The sequence below is a fragment of the Pelodiscus sinensis genome, chromosome 5 (genome assembly GCF_049634645.1).
Source record: "Pelodiscus sinensis isolate JC-2024 chromosome 5, ASM4963464v1, whole genome shotgun sequence".
NCBI classification, from domain to species: Eukaryota; Metazoa; Chordata; order Testudines; family Trionychidae; genus Pelodiscus; species Pelodiscus sinensis.
Genome location: NC_134715.1, coordinates 92,601,245 through 92,616,390, shown reverse-complemented (window position 1 = coordinate 92,616,390; position 15,146 = coordinate 92,601,245). Strand labels below are relative to the sequence as shown.

Genomic DNA, 15,146 nt, shown 5'->3' with positions numbered 1-15,146 from the left:
CTCGTGGAGTTTGCATATCCTCTTTCGAAAGTCTAGAGTAGTCTAGCTACTCCCTAAGAGTTTAATCTATCTTGTTTTGGTTAATGGTTAAACTCTGCTAGGGTCTCAGTGAAGGCTCTGCACCTGGGGTTCCTCCTCACTGCTGGACTGGTGCTTGGGGTCATGATGCCAGAGCCCCAGGGTCCCTGTAGACTGCCATCTCCATATCTGGGCTTTGACCTGCAGTCTCAGGCTCTGCCATCAACAGGCATGCCAGCACACACAGGGTCCCACGTGCTGGCGCTGCACTTTTAGCGCTGCTGTCTGCATCATGTCTTAAGAAACTAGCTGCAAGATTTACGTGAATTCAGAGGACATCATAATGGACTATTTTTCCAGGTATAATGTACTCGAAAAACAACATGCTGCAATATTATCATGAAAGTGAAGTATATCTTTGCTAATTTCAGTATTCCAAATCACCAGTCATGGACCACAATCCACTCCAGCAGAATATTATTTTGATCATAGTACCAACATCCAACAGGCAAATGGAGAGGGTGAGAGAGCTGTACAGTCAGCCATGAAAAGCCTGCAGTATAAACATTCATATTGTGTATATTTTATAAATGGTAAGAATGTACAATCTAAAGGGGGAGGAAGTAATGGAATGCTAAACTGACTGTTCAGCCACTGTGTGTAAAAATACCTTATTTAAGCTAATCTTAGCCAAACCTGGCAGAGCACCGAAAGATCAACATTACAGTGAATACATATGGAATGTATATCTCTGAGAAATAAGCATTGTAATCAGGCTATCTACTATATATCTGAGAGAGTTTGTGCATCTCTGTCGGTCTGTGTGTCCATCCATGAGTGTTGTTGTTCAAGAACTCCTCCTACATAGTAAGAGCTAGGACCACCAAATTTGGTTTGCAGCTTCTTCTAATAACTTAAAACAGGGGTGGGGAACCTAAGGCCCAGGAGCTGGATGCAGCCCTCAGCTTCCTGGATCTGGCTCTCAAGGCTCTCGACTCCCCCTCTGCATTAGGGACCCCATGCTGGAACTTCAGCCCCACCCCCACACTGTTTCCCCAGCACACAGAATTTGCTAGCCAGGACTCACCTATCCTAGGGTCACCTATCCTAGTGTAGTCAATTAACAATTAATTGATAAGCAAAAGATTATCAGTTAATGCTATGGGCTACATGCATTTCTTCCCCCTCCCCTCACTTGGCTAGTAAATTTTTTTTAGCTGGCTGGCCAGCAGCCCAGCTCAGTCTGGCTTGCGCTAGGTCTGGGAAAGTGGTAGAGGGCTCCTTGGGAGTGGGGCTGGCCCTATTCCCGGAAACTATAGAATAGTCAAGAAGCCAATAAGAATTTATGAGGTTAATCAACTATTCAATTAACCAATATTTACATCCCTAGCCTGGTGTGCAAGGGGAATGTAGAGAGTGTGACTTCCTCCTCAGTTGGGGGCCAAGTCAGTGAGGGGTTTTTGTTTTGTTTTTGCTTCTCACTTGTGTACTGTCCCCAACTGATTTTTCTGTGGGTCTGCAGCCCATGGCCCAAAAAGGTTCCCCACCCCTGACTTAAAGCAAGGATACAGTTTGGTTGTGCCAGGACAATCAGATGTGGGAATGTGATTATTTCTCATCAAACGGAAAGGGAGGGCTGTAACAACAAGGACAGTTATATTCTTGAATGACCACAGGGGGACAGCAAGCACCCCAGCGCCAGGAAGCAGCTGATAAGCAGGCTGCGGGGCCCCTGTCCCTCTAAGCTGGCCCCAAGGAGCTGCTACTGGTCATTCCTCCCTTCTTCCCTGAGTCCAGTACACCTGAGTCCCTGCCCCAAAGCTCTCTTCACTGACTCCTGCATCCCCCACCATGCTCCTAGCCCTGTCCTGAGCCCCCCATACCTTCAGTCCCCTGCCCTGAAGGACCTGAGTAATGCCAAATACATCTTCTAGCATCTGATACAGAAACCTGATATCCTAATAGCAGCCCTGCAATATACAGTACATACAAGTAGTATATGACAATACTGAGCAGTTTCTCAGTTTGAGTAAAAGGTCAGTGTCTGAAAATTATTCATAGAAGCAGACAGAATGCAATTAAGATTGATAATATGACAAAACACTTTATAACTAGGGGTGTCAAGAGATTTTTAAAAAATTAATCGCAATTAATTGCACAGTTAAACTATATCAGAATACATTAAACTATTTGTGGAGGTTTTCTACATTTTCAAATTACTGATTTAAAATACACCACAGGGTAAAAAAGTGTACAATGCTCATTTTATATTTTAATTACAAATATTTTCACTGTAAAAAACAAAATATTTTTAAATTCACCTAATACTAGTATTGTAGATCAATCTCTTTACAACAAAAGGATCATTTACAAATAAAGAATTATGTACAAAAAAAGATTCAAAAATAAAATCCTGAAAACTTTAGAGCAAACAGTGCACTTTCCCCTTGCTCCCTAACAAAGGCGAACAGCCAGCAATATCCCCATATGAAGGGGGGGCTTCAGGCCCCACACCCTCTCTAAAGTGTGCATGAGGTGGGAAGTTCAGAAATGGTGCAGTCCAGAATAGGAATTGAGAAGATACATGTCCCCAGCCAGCCAGCCCTTTTCACTTGCCTGGTGCTTCTGTCTCTTTTCCATTTGATTTTATGATAATCAATCCCAGTCCAAGCACATCCAAACCCTTACATTGCTTAAGTTATAATAAGAGGAAACTGTATACCGAATGCGGTGGTGCTAGTTCTTACAATTTAGAAGGAGTTGTTGGACAGACAAATCCCCACACAGATGGATAGACTCGCTCAAATACAATACAAGTAAATTATTAAAAGTAAATATTTCCAGTAGCACTTTTCAAACAGAGAAAATAGAACAAAACCCCTGCTCCAAGGAGTTTAGAATATAAAACTAGACAAGATAAGCAAACAGATAGGAGGAAAAGGAACTGTTCAGCTTTCACGGACACAAATATGTAATAACTAATATGTGGATAAATAAAGTCTATACAAAGTCCTCAACCTACTCCATAAACAAAATTCTGAGGTAGAAAATAGCTTCCAAACATGCTGCAAATACTAACTAAATCCAGGTATTAATGAACAAGGTCCCAGTGAAGGAAGGGAGGAGAGAGTGAGTTCCAAAATAAAAAGTAAACACTTTATTAGTCCATTTTCCTCACTGAAGAAGAGTAGTATGTCTAATGAACTAATCACCAGGGAGAGAAAGGAACCTCAAAATTCTCAGCCCTGTCACAGTTACACGACCTGAGACAAGTCATAACATTTATCACATCTTCACTGCCGTATGTCAGATAGGTTTAAGAACTTCTCAAAAAGCATGTTGCAAGATTTGTTGAAATTTGTATTCTGAAAATGTATTCACCCTCGCCCCTCAAAAACACCAAACCCTTCAATTCCACTTAGTATTCAGTATATAATGCACTTTTACCATGCTGTATTTTTCTGTTTTGTATGTTACCTATTGTGAGCCTTTGACTAAATCCCTTGAGACAGGGACCAGTTATACATTCAGTACATTTCACTTTCTACAGTGTTGTTCATACTAGGAATGCTTGATAGCAGGTAACAGAATACAGGCAGTCCCCAGGTTACGTACAAGATAGGGACTGTAGGTTTGTTCTTAAGTTGAATTGGTATGCAAGTCGGAACTGGTACATATTGTAGGGGAAACTCTAGCCAAACATTTCTCCAGAGCTCAGTTTTATTCTCCCACACCTCACTTCCCTCTGTCCTTTATTCTCAAGCTGAGGTGTCTGCTGAGAAAAGCCGCTCTGCGTCTCCCTGGTCTGCTGGGGGGAAGCAGCTAGTGCAGGGTTGCCTCATCCCGTTTGTAAGTAGGGATCCGATGTAAGTCGGATCCATGTAACCCGGGGATTGCCTGTAGTCAACTAACTTCATGAACTCTTAGCAGTTAGTGGACTATTCTATAGTCTCCGGGGGCAGGGCTGGCAGCCAGTGCAATCCAGCCCCTCTCCTGGGGAGCTCCCTGCTATCCTGTGCTGCTGCCTCTGTATCAGAGGAATGCAAAGCAGCCTCAACCCATGGTGAGCCTGGGCCCACTCTGGGTAAGGGCTGCTGCCATCTTTTAAGCCGTCTCTTCTCCCCCCCCCCCCCCCCCCCCGCTGCCTCTGATACAAAGGCAGCCGGGGGAGGGGGGGGGGGGGAGAGGTACGAGTAGTCAATTAGATTAACCAATAAGCCTAGGCTTATAGGTTAATTGACCAGTCGATTACTCATTCACATCCCTAGTTTACACTAAGTGACTGTATATTAAAACAAAACACTGCAAAGAGCCTTTCCTCACACACACACACACACACACACACCCATAATCTTGTCACAAACTTAACTTCCAAAATAGCATAGCAAATGGTGCAAAACTCTCTCTCTCAATCGATCACATTTCATACTCTCTTTTTTCTAAAAAAATCAACAGGGATAATGGTAAAGGACAGTATCAAAAATTAATACAGCATGCTGACCTCATAAAGTGTTTAACTGCCATTATGTAAATGTGTTATAATTTTGATTTAATAATGTAATTTTAAGTCTATCATTAATTAATAGTGGTAATATTGACAGTAATTATATCAATCTATATGTAATTATTTGAAAGTTTTCTATGTGACTGATGAAGTTATAGCAGATATTTTTGTTTAAATTGCCAAGAAAAACCAAACATGGATTTTGAAAAGACATTTAACAATATTATTCCTAACTGGAAAACAGGCATTGGCTCAAGAAATAATATAGCTCAACTACTTGGTAACAGCAACCATAATGTAATTATATTTAATGACTATAGGGTGAAATACTACAATAGCATTTAACTTCAAAAAGGAGAACGACACAAAAATGAGGAAGCTAGTTAAAAATAAATTGAAAGCAACAAGTACAAATGTGAAATGCCTGCAAGCTGAATGGAAACTATTTAAAAACCACCATATTATAGACTCAAACTAAATGTATACCCCAAATAAAAAACAAATAGGAAGACCAAATAAAGCCACTATGCTTAAAAAGCAGAGTAAAAGATATGATAAGAGGTAGACATCCTTTAAAAACGTGAAGTCAAATCCTAACAAGGAAAATAAAAGTGTCCATAAACTCTGGCAAATCAAGTGTAAAAATATAATTAGGCAGGCCAAAAAGAATTTGAAGAGCAACGAGCAAAAGACAAAAACTAACAGCAAACCAATTTTTATGTGCAACACAAGCAGGCGATCAGGGTGCTGAAGCAGCACTCAAAGATGACAAGATTGTTTCAGAGAAGCTAAATGAATTTTTTGAGTGTCTTCATTGCACAGCATGTCAGAGAAAACCCTACAGCTCAGCCCTTTTATTTTATGTGACAAATAGGAGGAACTGTTCCAGATTGAAGTATCAGAGGAGGTTTTGGAACAAAATTGATAAATTAAACAAAGCAACTTGAATATGAATTGTACAACTACTAACTTTGGCATGGAAGGTATTGCTTAAATCAGTCTCAGTATCAGGTGACTGGCCAATAGCTAATGTGATGGTAATTTTTTTAAAAGGTCCTAGAGGTGATCCTGGCAATTACAGCTCCATACGCCTAACTTTAGTACCAGGCAAACTGCTCAAAATAATAGTATAGAATAAAATTATCAGTCACATAGATGAACATATGTTGAGGAAGAGCTTTTAAAAAAGGAAATTGTGCTTCAACTATCAGTTAGCATTCTTTGAAGAATATATATATTAGAAAGAGAGAGAGGACAAGCTGTTAGAAAACATCCTTGGACATTCAAAAAGCCTTTGAGAAGACCCAACATCTTAAGCAAAGTAAGCAGTCATGACATAAAAGGCAAAGTTTTTTCATAACTGGTTAAAAGATAGGAAACAAAATGTAGGCATAAACTGTCGCTTTTCACAAGAGAGAACACTAACTGTCCCACAGAGTGTGAACATATGTCCCAATGTTAAAGGTACAGGCCTGATATTTGGGGCTTTTTCTTCTATAGGCACCTATTTTGCCTCTCTCTGCTCCTGATTTTTCATACTTGCTATCTGGTTACTCTATCTTTACTGGGACAGGCGCTGTTAAATATATTCACCCTATTTTCCAGATTATTTATGAACACTGAGTGGAAAAGTTTTGCAGATGATACAAAATAAAAATCACTTAAGATAGTTAAGTCCAAAGCTGACCGCCACGAGTTACAAAGAAATCTCACCAAACTGGGTAACCGGGCAACAAAATGGCAAATGAAATGCAATGTTGATAAGTGCAAAATAATACACATTGGAAAAAATAATTCCAAGCACAAACATAAAATGATGAGATCTAAATTAGCTGTTACAATTCAAGAAAAATCTTGGAGTAATAATGGATACGTCTCTGAACAATCTGCTCAAGATGGTTACTTAAACAATAAATATCATAATTCCACTGTATAAATGCATAGAATGCCCACACCATGAATACTTGTGCACAGTTCTGGTCGCCCCATCCCACAATAAATGCACTGGAAATGGAAAAGATACAGATAAGGGTAACAAAAATTACCAGGGATATGTACAGCTAGGGATGTAAAATGCCATTTAAAACATGAACTGGCCTGCCTCATTGTGCCACAGATGGGGGTCGGGTGGAGCAGCCCTCTGCTTGCAGCTCAGTGGGCCCACCAGGCAGGGGGCTACTCTGGCTGAGGCTGGTACTGATTTAACCAGTTACTCCAGTAAGTATGCCAGTAATCAGTTACCCCTTTACATCCCTCAAAGCAGCCTCCATTTGAGAAAAGACTGGGACTGTTCAACAAAAATGACTAAAGAGGGACATAATAGAGGGCTATAATCATGAATGGTATGGAGAAAGTGAATTAGAAGGTGTAATATACCCCCTCTCATAAGATAAGAACTAGGATTCACCCAATGAAATTAACAGGCAGCAGGTTTTTTTAGACATGTTAGTAAGTGCTTCTTCACACAATGCCCAGTCAAGCATTTATTACCAGGGATGTTGGGAAAGCCAAAACTGTAAGTGGGTTCAAAAAAGAATTAGGTATGTTTGTGGAGGATAATCCAACAATGACTATCAGACAAGATAAGCAGGGATGCAACCCTATGTTCCAGACAAGGATTTGGAGCAATCAAATTTTTGAATTGCTCTGCTCCAGCACCAACAGTGACTGCTCCAGCTCCCCTCCGACTCCGTGCTCCGACTCAAATTAATTTTTAACTAAATAGAAAAGTGCATACTGTAATTTTGAAAAAACATTTTTATTCAGAGTTTTAAAACAACTTAAATGTCATCAATAATGATACAAACTAGAATAATTCATAATTCAATCTGTAAAAAATTATTGCAGCAATCAAGTTGTCTTTCATAGCCTGCCGCAGATCATTTAAAATTAACTTTAAAGCTGAAAACAGTCACTCTACACTAGCTTGAGTTGTTGCCATGCTCGAAGCAATTCTACAGGCAGCCTGAATTCAGTGTGGGTAGCTGTGAATGGCCTAAAAAACAGACAACTTTTAGCCTACCAATAGACTCCATAGCCTCACAATCTTCCCAAAAGTTTCTCTCGAGTAATGCTTCATTACAATTACGAATCGCAGAAACTCGCCGGCATCTTTCTTGTTTATTCAATTCCTTTTCAAAATCGTCATCTTCTGAAGAATTGATGCTTGAATTATCTCCATTTCCCCGTGATGGTTGAAGATGTCTCAGAGATGGACACTTAAACAAGTTCAGAGTGGAGACGGAAGTTTGAGAACAGCCTATTTCTGAAGGATGTGAACTTTTCAAAACCGCAAATTCAATTGTTGATGACACCTTTTGTTGTGTTTTGTTTTCTTCAACCTTTTTCACCGAGTTCAAATGTAGCAATAGATTTTGTTTTTCGAGTCATCAAGCAATATCAAGGAGCTCTTCCTTTGCCTTTGGTATTTCCCTTGAGGTAAGAAGAATCCCATCCGTGGATCAACAAATTCCAGCAAGGAAATGAATATTGTCAAAAAGCTTCTCATCGCATTGCTGCAGGGAGAACAGAATTCCTTCTGCAATTTGTCCACCTTTTTCTTGCAAGAATTTTTACAGTTTTCACCATTCCTTCATTAAAACTCCCAGGGTTACATCAACAGCTTGAAGATTCACGGTTGTTTGGTTTGGCTTTGCCAAGAGGTCTTGCAGGTTCTTCATTTTGTCCCATTCAGCTTTTGTTAACCTGAGTTCTCTTGTTCCAGCAGCAGCCTTACTTGTTCACAGTAAGACTGAAAAACAAGAAGCCAATGAATCATTGCAAATGTTGAACCCCAGTGAGTCACAGTATCCAATGACTGAGCTACCCCATGTAGATCATGCAGAACACTTTGAATACTTGGGGTTCGTAGTTTGACAACGACTTCTCGAATTTTTGCCAGAAATTTATTTGCATGTTCTTTGTTCGGTCCATCCCAGAATGACAACTGAAGAGTATGAATACCACACCTCATCAGTTGGACTTTTGAGTCTTCCTCATGAAGCCATGTTGGAAGTATGAGGCTAGGGTCATTAACCCATTGTGCAGCAGCATCCATGTTGTTTGATTTCATCCATTCTTTTAGTTCCTTCATCAGGCAAAATAGCTTCAGTTCTGTCCACATCCCTGTTCTCAGAGGTAGAAATGGTTTCATTGTCCTCACTGAAATTTTTGATGGCACACGTCATGTTTGCTGCATTGTCAATGCAGACTCTCAGCACTTGCATTTAACTGATCCTAGATTTTTCTAAAATAGCTTTTACTTGACTTTTCACGTAGGAAGAATTGTGACACCCTTCAGTGTCGATTACGTCCAAGGTTTTTACTACAGCTTTGTCTTTTCCTTCTTCATAGTACTGAGCATTGATTGCAAAGAAATTTCTGTTTCCACAGGTTGCTGCATCCATTTTCAGGAAGCACAATTCATTTTGGATTGAAAATGAAAAAAAAAATCTGGAGCAGTGGAGCTGTCAAGATTTTCTGTGCTCCGACTCCGCTCCAGCTTCGGGCAAAAACCTGCAGCTCCACTGCTCTGTGTTCCAGCTCCGCTCCAAAACCCTGGTTCCAAATGTCCCTAAACTGCTACTTATGAGATGCTGGGACTAGGCAGCAGGGGATTACTTGATAATTGTTCAGAAGGAATGAACAGAATAGTGCAATCTGCCACAGACCACTGTCAGAAGACAGAATGCTGAATTAGATGGACCACTAGTATGATACATTATGACCATTCTTATGTTTTAAATTATGAACAATTTAAAAATCTATTTTAATAAAAATCTACAACAGAGCCAAATGTGATTTTATAAAACAACTTCCATGCTTAAGTTATCCCAAAGCATTTAAAGTAAAAAGAGTATGTGGTGACAAAGTAGATAATAGGAATGTAAGGGTTAATTGGTCACCCAGTAAGCATTCACTTTAGTGGCACGTGTACTAGAGTAACCATTTAATTGGCACACAGCCGGGCCAGAGCAACTCCTGCCTGCAGCATTGTAGGCCCAGCCAGGTGGGAGCAGCCTGTGGCACAGCAGACACAGCCAGGCTGGAGCAGCCCATGGTACAGTGAGGTGGGCCCTGCCTGACTCAACCAGAGAAGCCCCCTGCCCATGGTACAGCAGACTTGGCCTGGCTGCAGCAGCCCACAGTGCAGGTGAGGTGTTGCTCCAGTGGCCCCTTGGTGGTAGCGTGGCATGGTGGGCTGGATAAACATGTAGTTAAAATATTAACTGGTTAAAACAGGATTTTACATCCTTGGTAAATAAATTGATATTTTATCCAGGTTAATTCAATTAACTTTAAACCTGCTCTTAGAACAGAAAGGAATGAGGACCACAACAATATAGCAATATTTTACAATATAGGTTGAACCTCTCTAGTCCAGCACTCTCAGGGCCTGACCATTGCTGAACCAGAGAATTTGCTGAACCATGGGAGCTCAATATTGTCTAGCAGCATCATCAACACTTTCACTGCTTGCTGGGCTCTTACAAGACATTTAGAGGTAAATTAGAACTAAATAACAGCACAGAACATAGAACCAGGACTAGTGGCTGTAAATAAACTTTATGGAACTGCGGGAAACTTGACCACATCCATGATAAGTGGACATGTGACTAAGTAAAATCATGCTGGAACACAGATGTTGCCAGAAAGAACCGGACTAGAGAAGTTAAATCTTTATCTCTAACCAGTTAGAGGCACATCTTGCTTAAAACACAGGTTGTATCCATATAGTAAATGGTTAATAGCATATAAATTGTAACTATCTACCACCTGTTAGCTGTTTAATCTGGAGCACTGTTTAGTTTTATCAGTTATGCACAAAGTTCTGCAGTATGAACACACTTCCAACCATGGCACTAGTAATTAACTCATTTTTCAAAAACCGTGAAGTTAAGACATCCCAAAATGCACTTTTCCTATGTCAAAAGGGTACCAATTTATGGGTCTAAACCAACATACATGGAAGTCAATGGAATTCATTAAGAGCTAGTAAGAGCACTGATTCTACTCTATATACCTATGTTATCCCTGAGGGCCTTCCTTGCTACATCATCAGAAGATGCAAATCATTTTAGAATTCTCATCACTTTCTTTTTACAAGATATAGTGTTCACAACATTGTCCAGATTCTGAACACTGTATGAAGTAGATTCACCACTTCCAGTTGTAGGCAAAAAGAGGAAATTGGGAAAGAAAACTTAAAACAAATAAACAAGTCCTGGCTCACACTGATGGTAATGATGAGGCACAATGGGAAAGGTTCCCAAAATGACCCAAGCTGAAACAACAACCAGCATCCAGACCACCACATTACAACAAGTGGTAGGTCTGGATGACAAATATTTGTGTGTCAGAAAGCTGTCAACACAAAACAAATAATGATACTTGTAACCAGTTGAGTTGATCATGCCTTTCACTAGTCAGAGAGTCAAAAACTATGTGGACAGGCCCAAACACAAAGTCATACTCTAATCTTTCCAAAGAGAATCATGGCATCTTTAATTTACACATGGATAGCCACCAGAGACTGACAGAGCCCTCAGCTTCAAGGGACACAGTCTGGTTAATTTATGCCTAAATTGTAATGATGTGTTTTTTTTAAGAACTCCACTGGAAGCAGATTTATGTTTGTTTTTAAAATATCATGCTTTCTTACAGGAGAGGGAAAGGGAGGAGAAAGACATCTTCCATCTACTACTGTCCAGAAAAATATGCCATATCTCATCAGACACAGATGTGGCCACAGTGATCTATGCATTCATGACTTCAAAGCTTGATCCTACAAATTATCTAGGAATGCACACCCTTGAAAAATATAGTCGAACATAAACACTTTACTCATGTTTTCCACACACTATGCTAGCTCACCCATTCTCTACAAATTCCAGTTCATGATCTCTGTCCTAACATTCAAAGTCCTTTGGAGATGTTAGCCAAACTCAACCTTGAGACATTTCCTCTATAATCATGACCCTCCACAATTATGTTCCACTGGAACAATAGAAAAAAAAACTTTTTATGAGCCTCATGAATGCAAGCAACAGAGCTTTCACAAGACTGGAACTAAATTATGGAACTCACGTATGCAAGAGAACTGCAGGCTTGCCACTTCCAGAATTAAAATACAAAACTTATTTCTTAAATACATTTTTAATATATACAAAAAACATTTTTTCATATCAACTATAAAACTAATCAAGTTACTACTTCTACAGAATTAAAGAATAATTTATTAGTTCTATTTTTCAATACTGTCAGACACAGTTACTACAGTGATGGGAGCCATAAAAATCAGATTAGACAAAACCCTCCTAGTACTACACAGTATACAATATATCCTAAACATGGACCCAAATCCTAGCTTAAGACTTGAATACAAAGACCACAATGCTATCAATAGAGTAACACTGATATTTCATTAATACCTGATTTTATTCTCTATTTTCAGCATACATTCAATATACCATGGCATAAAAGTTAACAAGGTAAATCTGTACGTTCTGCACTGAAAAAAATGGTTTAAAGCCATCTGTAAACCCCTGAGTCCACAAAAACAAAAACAAAAAAAGGAAGAAAAAAAAAAAACATGTTTGTGACAATCCCTCTTCCTTATGAAAAAGTAACAACTTTGTGACTTTATCTACACTATGGTCTTATCTATGCATGGAATTATTCCAGAACAGCTATTTCATTCTAAATCCACATGCTACCTTAATCTGAATTAGCTCTAAGAGTAAATAAGCCCTAAATAGCTTGAACACAAAATGCTGCAATTTTTACGCAATTTAAGCAGCAGGCTGCACAAAAATATTCCAAAGTTTAGTTGTGCAACTCTGGAAATGCAGTTCTATGTTTATAACATGTGCTTTAAATTAATGAGAAATAACTTCATAATCAATAATGGCCAGTTTTCTATAATCAACTCCCACAATGGCAGTGCCATGGACTATGGCATCTTTTTCAAAACCCTGGAACTTTCAATAACTGTTACATTTAAAAACAAATTTTTGCTTCCTGTAATCCATATACCCATTTCCACCACTCACCCCTTATGGGTAGTTTATTTCATGTCAAATTAAAATATTCTAGAACACACAAATTAGAACATTGATTATTCAACAGTTCATTTTAGATTAATAAGAGGTGAGGGGAAGAGGCACTTACCTTCAACCGTTTGACCACCTCATCGTTGGTAATTTTGTCTGTGATCTCCTTTACTCCGGGAGGATAGTAGATGATCTTACCATCGGCAGAAGGTTTTGGCTGGGTAGTAGGAAAGTCCATCCTTATGCCGCCAGTTATAAACTTTCCTTCTCCACAGTCCTCTACCGGCCTCTATCGGTCAGAAAACAAAAGTTCAGCGGAACAGAGACTACTTTCAGCCCTCTTTTTCCATTTCTAAACCTCAATTCACAGAAGGCCCCACTTAATATCAAGAGGGCAAACATCCTGCACCCCCACCCCTTGAGCAGGGCTTCGGAAGCCCCTCACTAAGCCACCTCTCATCCCAAAACTTCTACCTCTCCACCCTCCTCTGGTGTCTCCTTTCAGTGTGAGGTTCCTCCAGCCCAACATTATTAGTTTGCAGTCTCAGATTTTACAATGAAATTTTAACCCAAACCAAAGGATGCCTCGAGTTTAAAGCCCATTATAGCCTGAGCGGGGTCGGTGAGGACAAAATCCTGGTCCCAGCGGGTCTTTGAGGCCGTCACAGAAGCCTCAGAGCTGGGAGACGAGGCCTAAGCAGTTAGGCCTCAAAACTATCAGGAGGCAGAGACCAGCCGGAGGAGAGGAGGTGGCTAGGATCCCAAACAAAACCTCGCTGCCGCCGGCCGGCCCCGCGCAGCCATGCACTGAGCCCCCTACCTGACCCTTGCCCCCCCCGAGAGGAAAGCAGCCCCCCTCGAGAGGGGACCAGGCCAGTCTCCACTTTACATTTGTTCTTTCAACTTCAGGTACCCTCGGCGCCAGCCCCTCATCTCGCCCCGGAGCCCCTCACCCAACTAGCTCTGCGAAGCCTACAAAGAGCCCCCCCAGCACTGCCGCGGGGAGGGGAGGAGGAGGAAAGCGGGACCCGGAGCCGCCTTTACCTCATGCAGCTCCGGAAGGTGCAGCATTGAGTAGCCTCCGTGCCGGGTGGGTGTTGTTGCTGCTACTCCGCCACTGCCGGCCGGCCGGCGCCCTAGCTGCTCCTGCTGCCTCCTTGCTCCGCGGTGCGGCGGCAGCTGCCCAGGAGAGGTGGGGGGGAGGCTGCTCGGCGGCGGCAGGAGCGGGGGTGAGAGGGGGCGGCTCAGGCGGAGCGTGCGCCGCGCCGCGGGGACACAGTGCCGCTCTCCGTCCGGCCGGGGAAGAACAGCCCAGGAGGAGGCTCCACACTACTCTTCCCCCCCTCCCCACCCCGGGGCTTGGCCCAGCGCCGCCCAGCCGGGATCCCCCTGCCCCACCCTAGCAGCAGAACCCGCTCCCAGCTCGTCTCCCTCGCGCCTTGTGCCCTGCTCAGGCAGGGCGGCAGCGGGGTAGGCGGTACCGGGCACGGCCGCGGCAGCGCCGCCTCTCGCTTGGCGCCAAAATCAGCAGCAGCTCCGAGCCGGCTGATCCCGCCGGGCAGGGAAGGGGGGAGGCGAGTGGGCAAGCTGGGACTGGCAGCTTGAGCAGGGTCGGCCTGTCAGGGCCACAGGCACAGCCGCCCCCCAACTCTCGAGGGTAGCGACGAGATGTGGCATGGGATCCTGCCTGTGCCTCCCGCCTCGCCAGCTGGCCGGGCTGCGCTTAAACGACTCTGATAGGCGGGCGAGAATCCCTGCTCGGCCACTGCCCTCTCCAGCAAGGCTATGCTGCCTCCGGGGCCAGTTTCAAAGTAACAGGGCGGCGGGTCACTGCAGGGCGAGCTAGGAGCAAGAGGAAATCCGCGGGAATCCTGCCGGGGCGGAGCGGACCCCGAACCCTTTGCCTTTTAGCTCGGTTGTGAGCTCTGGGGCAGGACGCTCACTGTCAGCTTGGCCTGTGCGCAGGTGCTACCTCACTTGCTGGCCTGGGCCCAGCGCCTTCCCGCGATTCCAGCTCTCTCGCTCCCAAGCTTCTAGTTACTGTGCTAGTTAGTAACTTCCCCAGTATGAGTTAATCCCTTGCGTGTCACACGTTTGTTCTCCATACAAGCTGGCCCAGAAAGAAGTGCACCCTAGTGAAAGCACCTCAGCGAAAGACTCCAAATGATTTTGCTGAACAGCATTTTCCTTTTGGTCTCAACTAACTTTTGAACACTCATGTTTGCCTTCTACTTGACTTTACTTGCAGCTGTTAAGTTCTGATTGGTGCAAGGAGTTTTCCCATATTTGATCTATTTCCAGTAGCACCCATGGCTAATCAGATAAGTAGCCAGAACCTTGTCCAACTAACTTCCAAGCTTTAGACAGGCAAAGTAACAGAGATTGGGTAGGAGAAGGGAAGCAATATCTACAGTTTTAAAATATAGCATATAAGTTGTAGTCAACTTATTTGTCAAACATGACATTGTCAGCTAGAAAGTCTTAGCTCTCATCACAGATACAGGGCTTCAGGAGCAATACAGAGAGAATGAGGGCTTGTGAATGAGCTCAAGAAAAGTTATAGCTGTTTAATA

General features: G+C 42.4%; 1 protein-coding gene across 5 annotated transcripts in view; it reads right to left on the bottom strand.

Moving 5' to 3' along the window:
* The window catches only part of PDS5A (PDS5 cohesin associated factor A), a 154,927-nt gene extending 140,855 nt beyond the window's left edge, over nucleotides 1-14,072 (bottom strand). The window contains exons 1-2 of one of the 5 annotated variants that reach the window (XM_025187940.2): nucleotides 13,618-14,072; nucleotides 12,692-12,862 (exon numbers count right to left, since the gene is read on the bottom strand). In XM_025187940.2, the coding sequence (XP_025043725.2) occupies nucleotides 12,692-12,862; nucleotides 13,618-13,644 (198 nt within the window). In that variant the 5' untranslated portion in view covers nucleotides 13,645-14,072. Of the gene's footprint in view, nucleotides 1-12,691; nucleotides 12,863-13,462; nucleotides 13,582-13,617 lie in introns of those variants that run through there. The other 4 variants (XM_075930551.1, XM_025187941.2, XM_075930552.1 and 1 more) reach the window with 4 other exon arrangements.
* Between the last annotated feature and the right edge of the window lie 1,074 nt (nucleotides 14,073-15,146).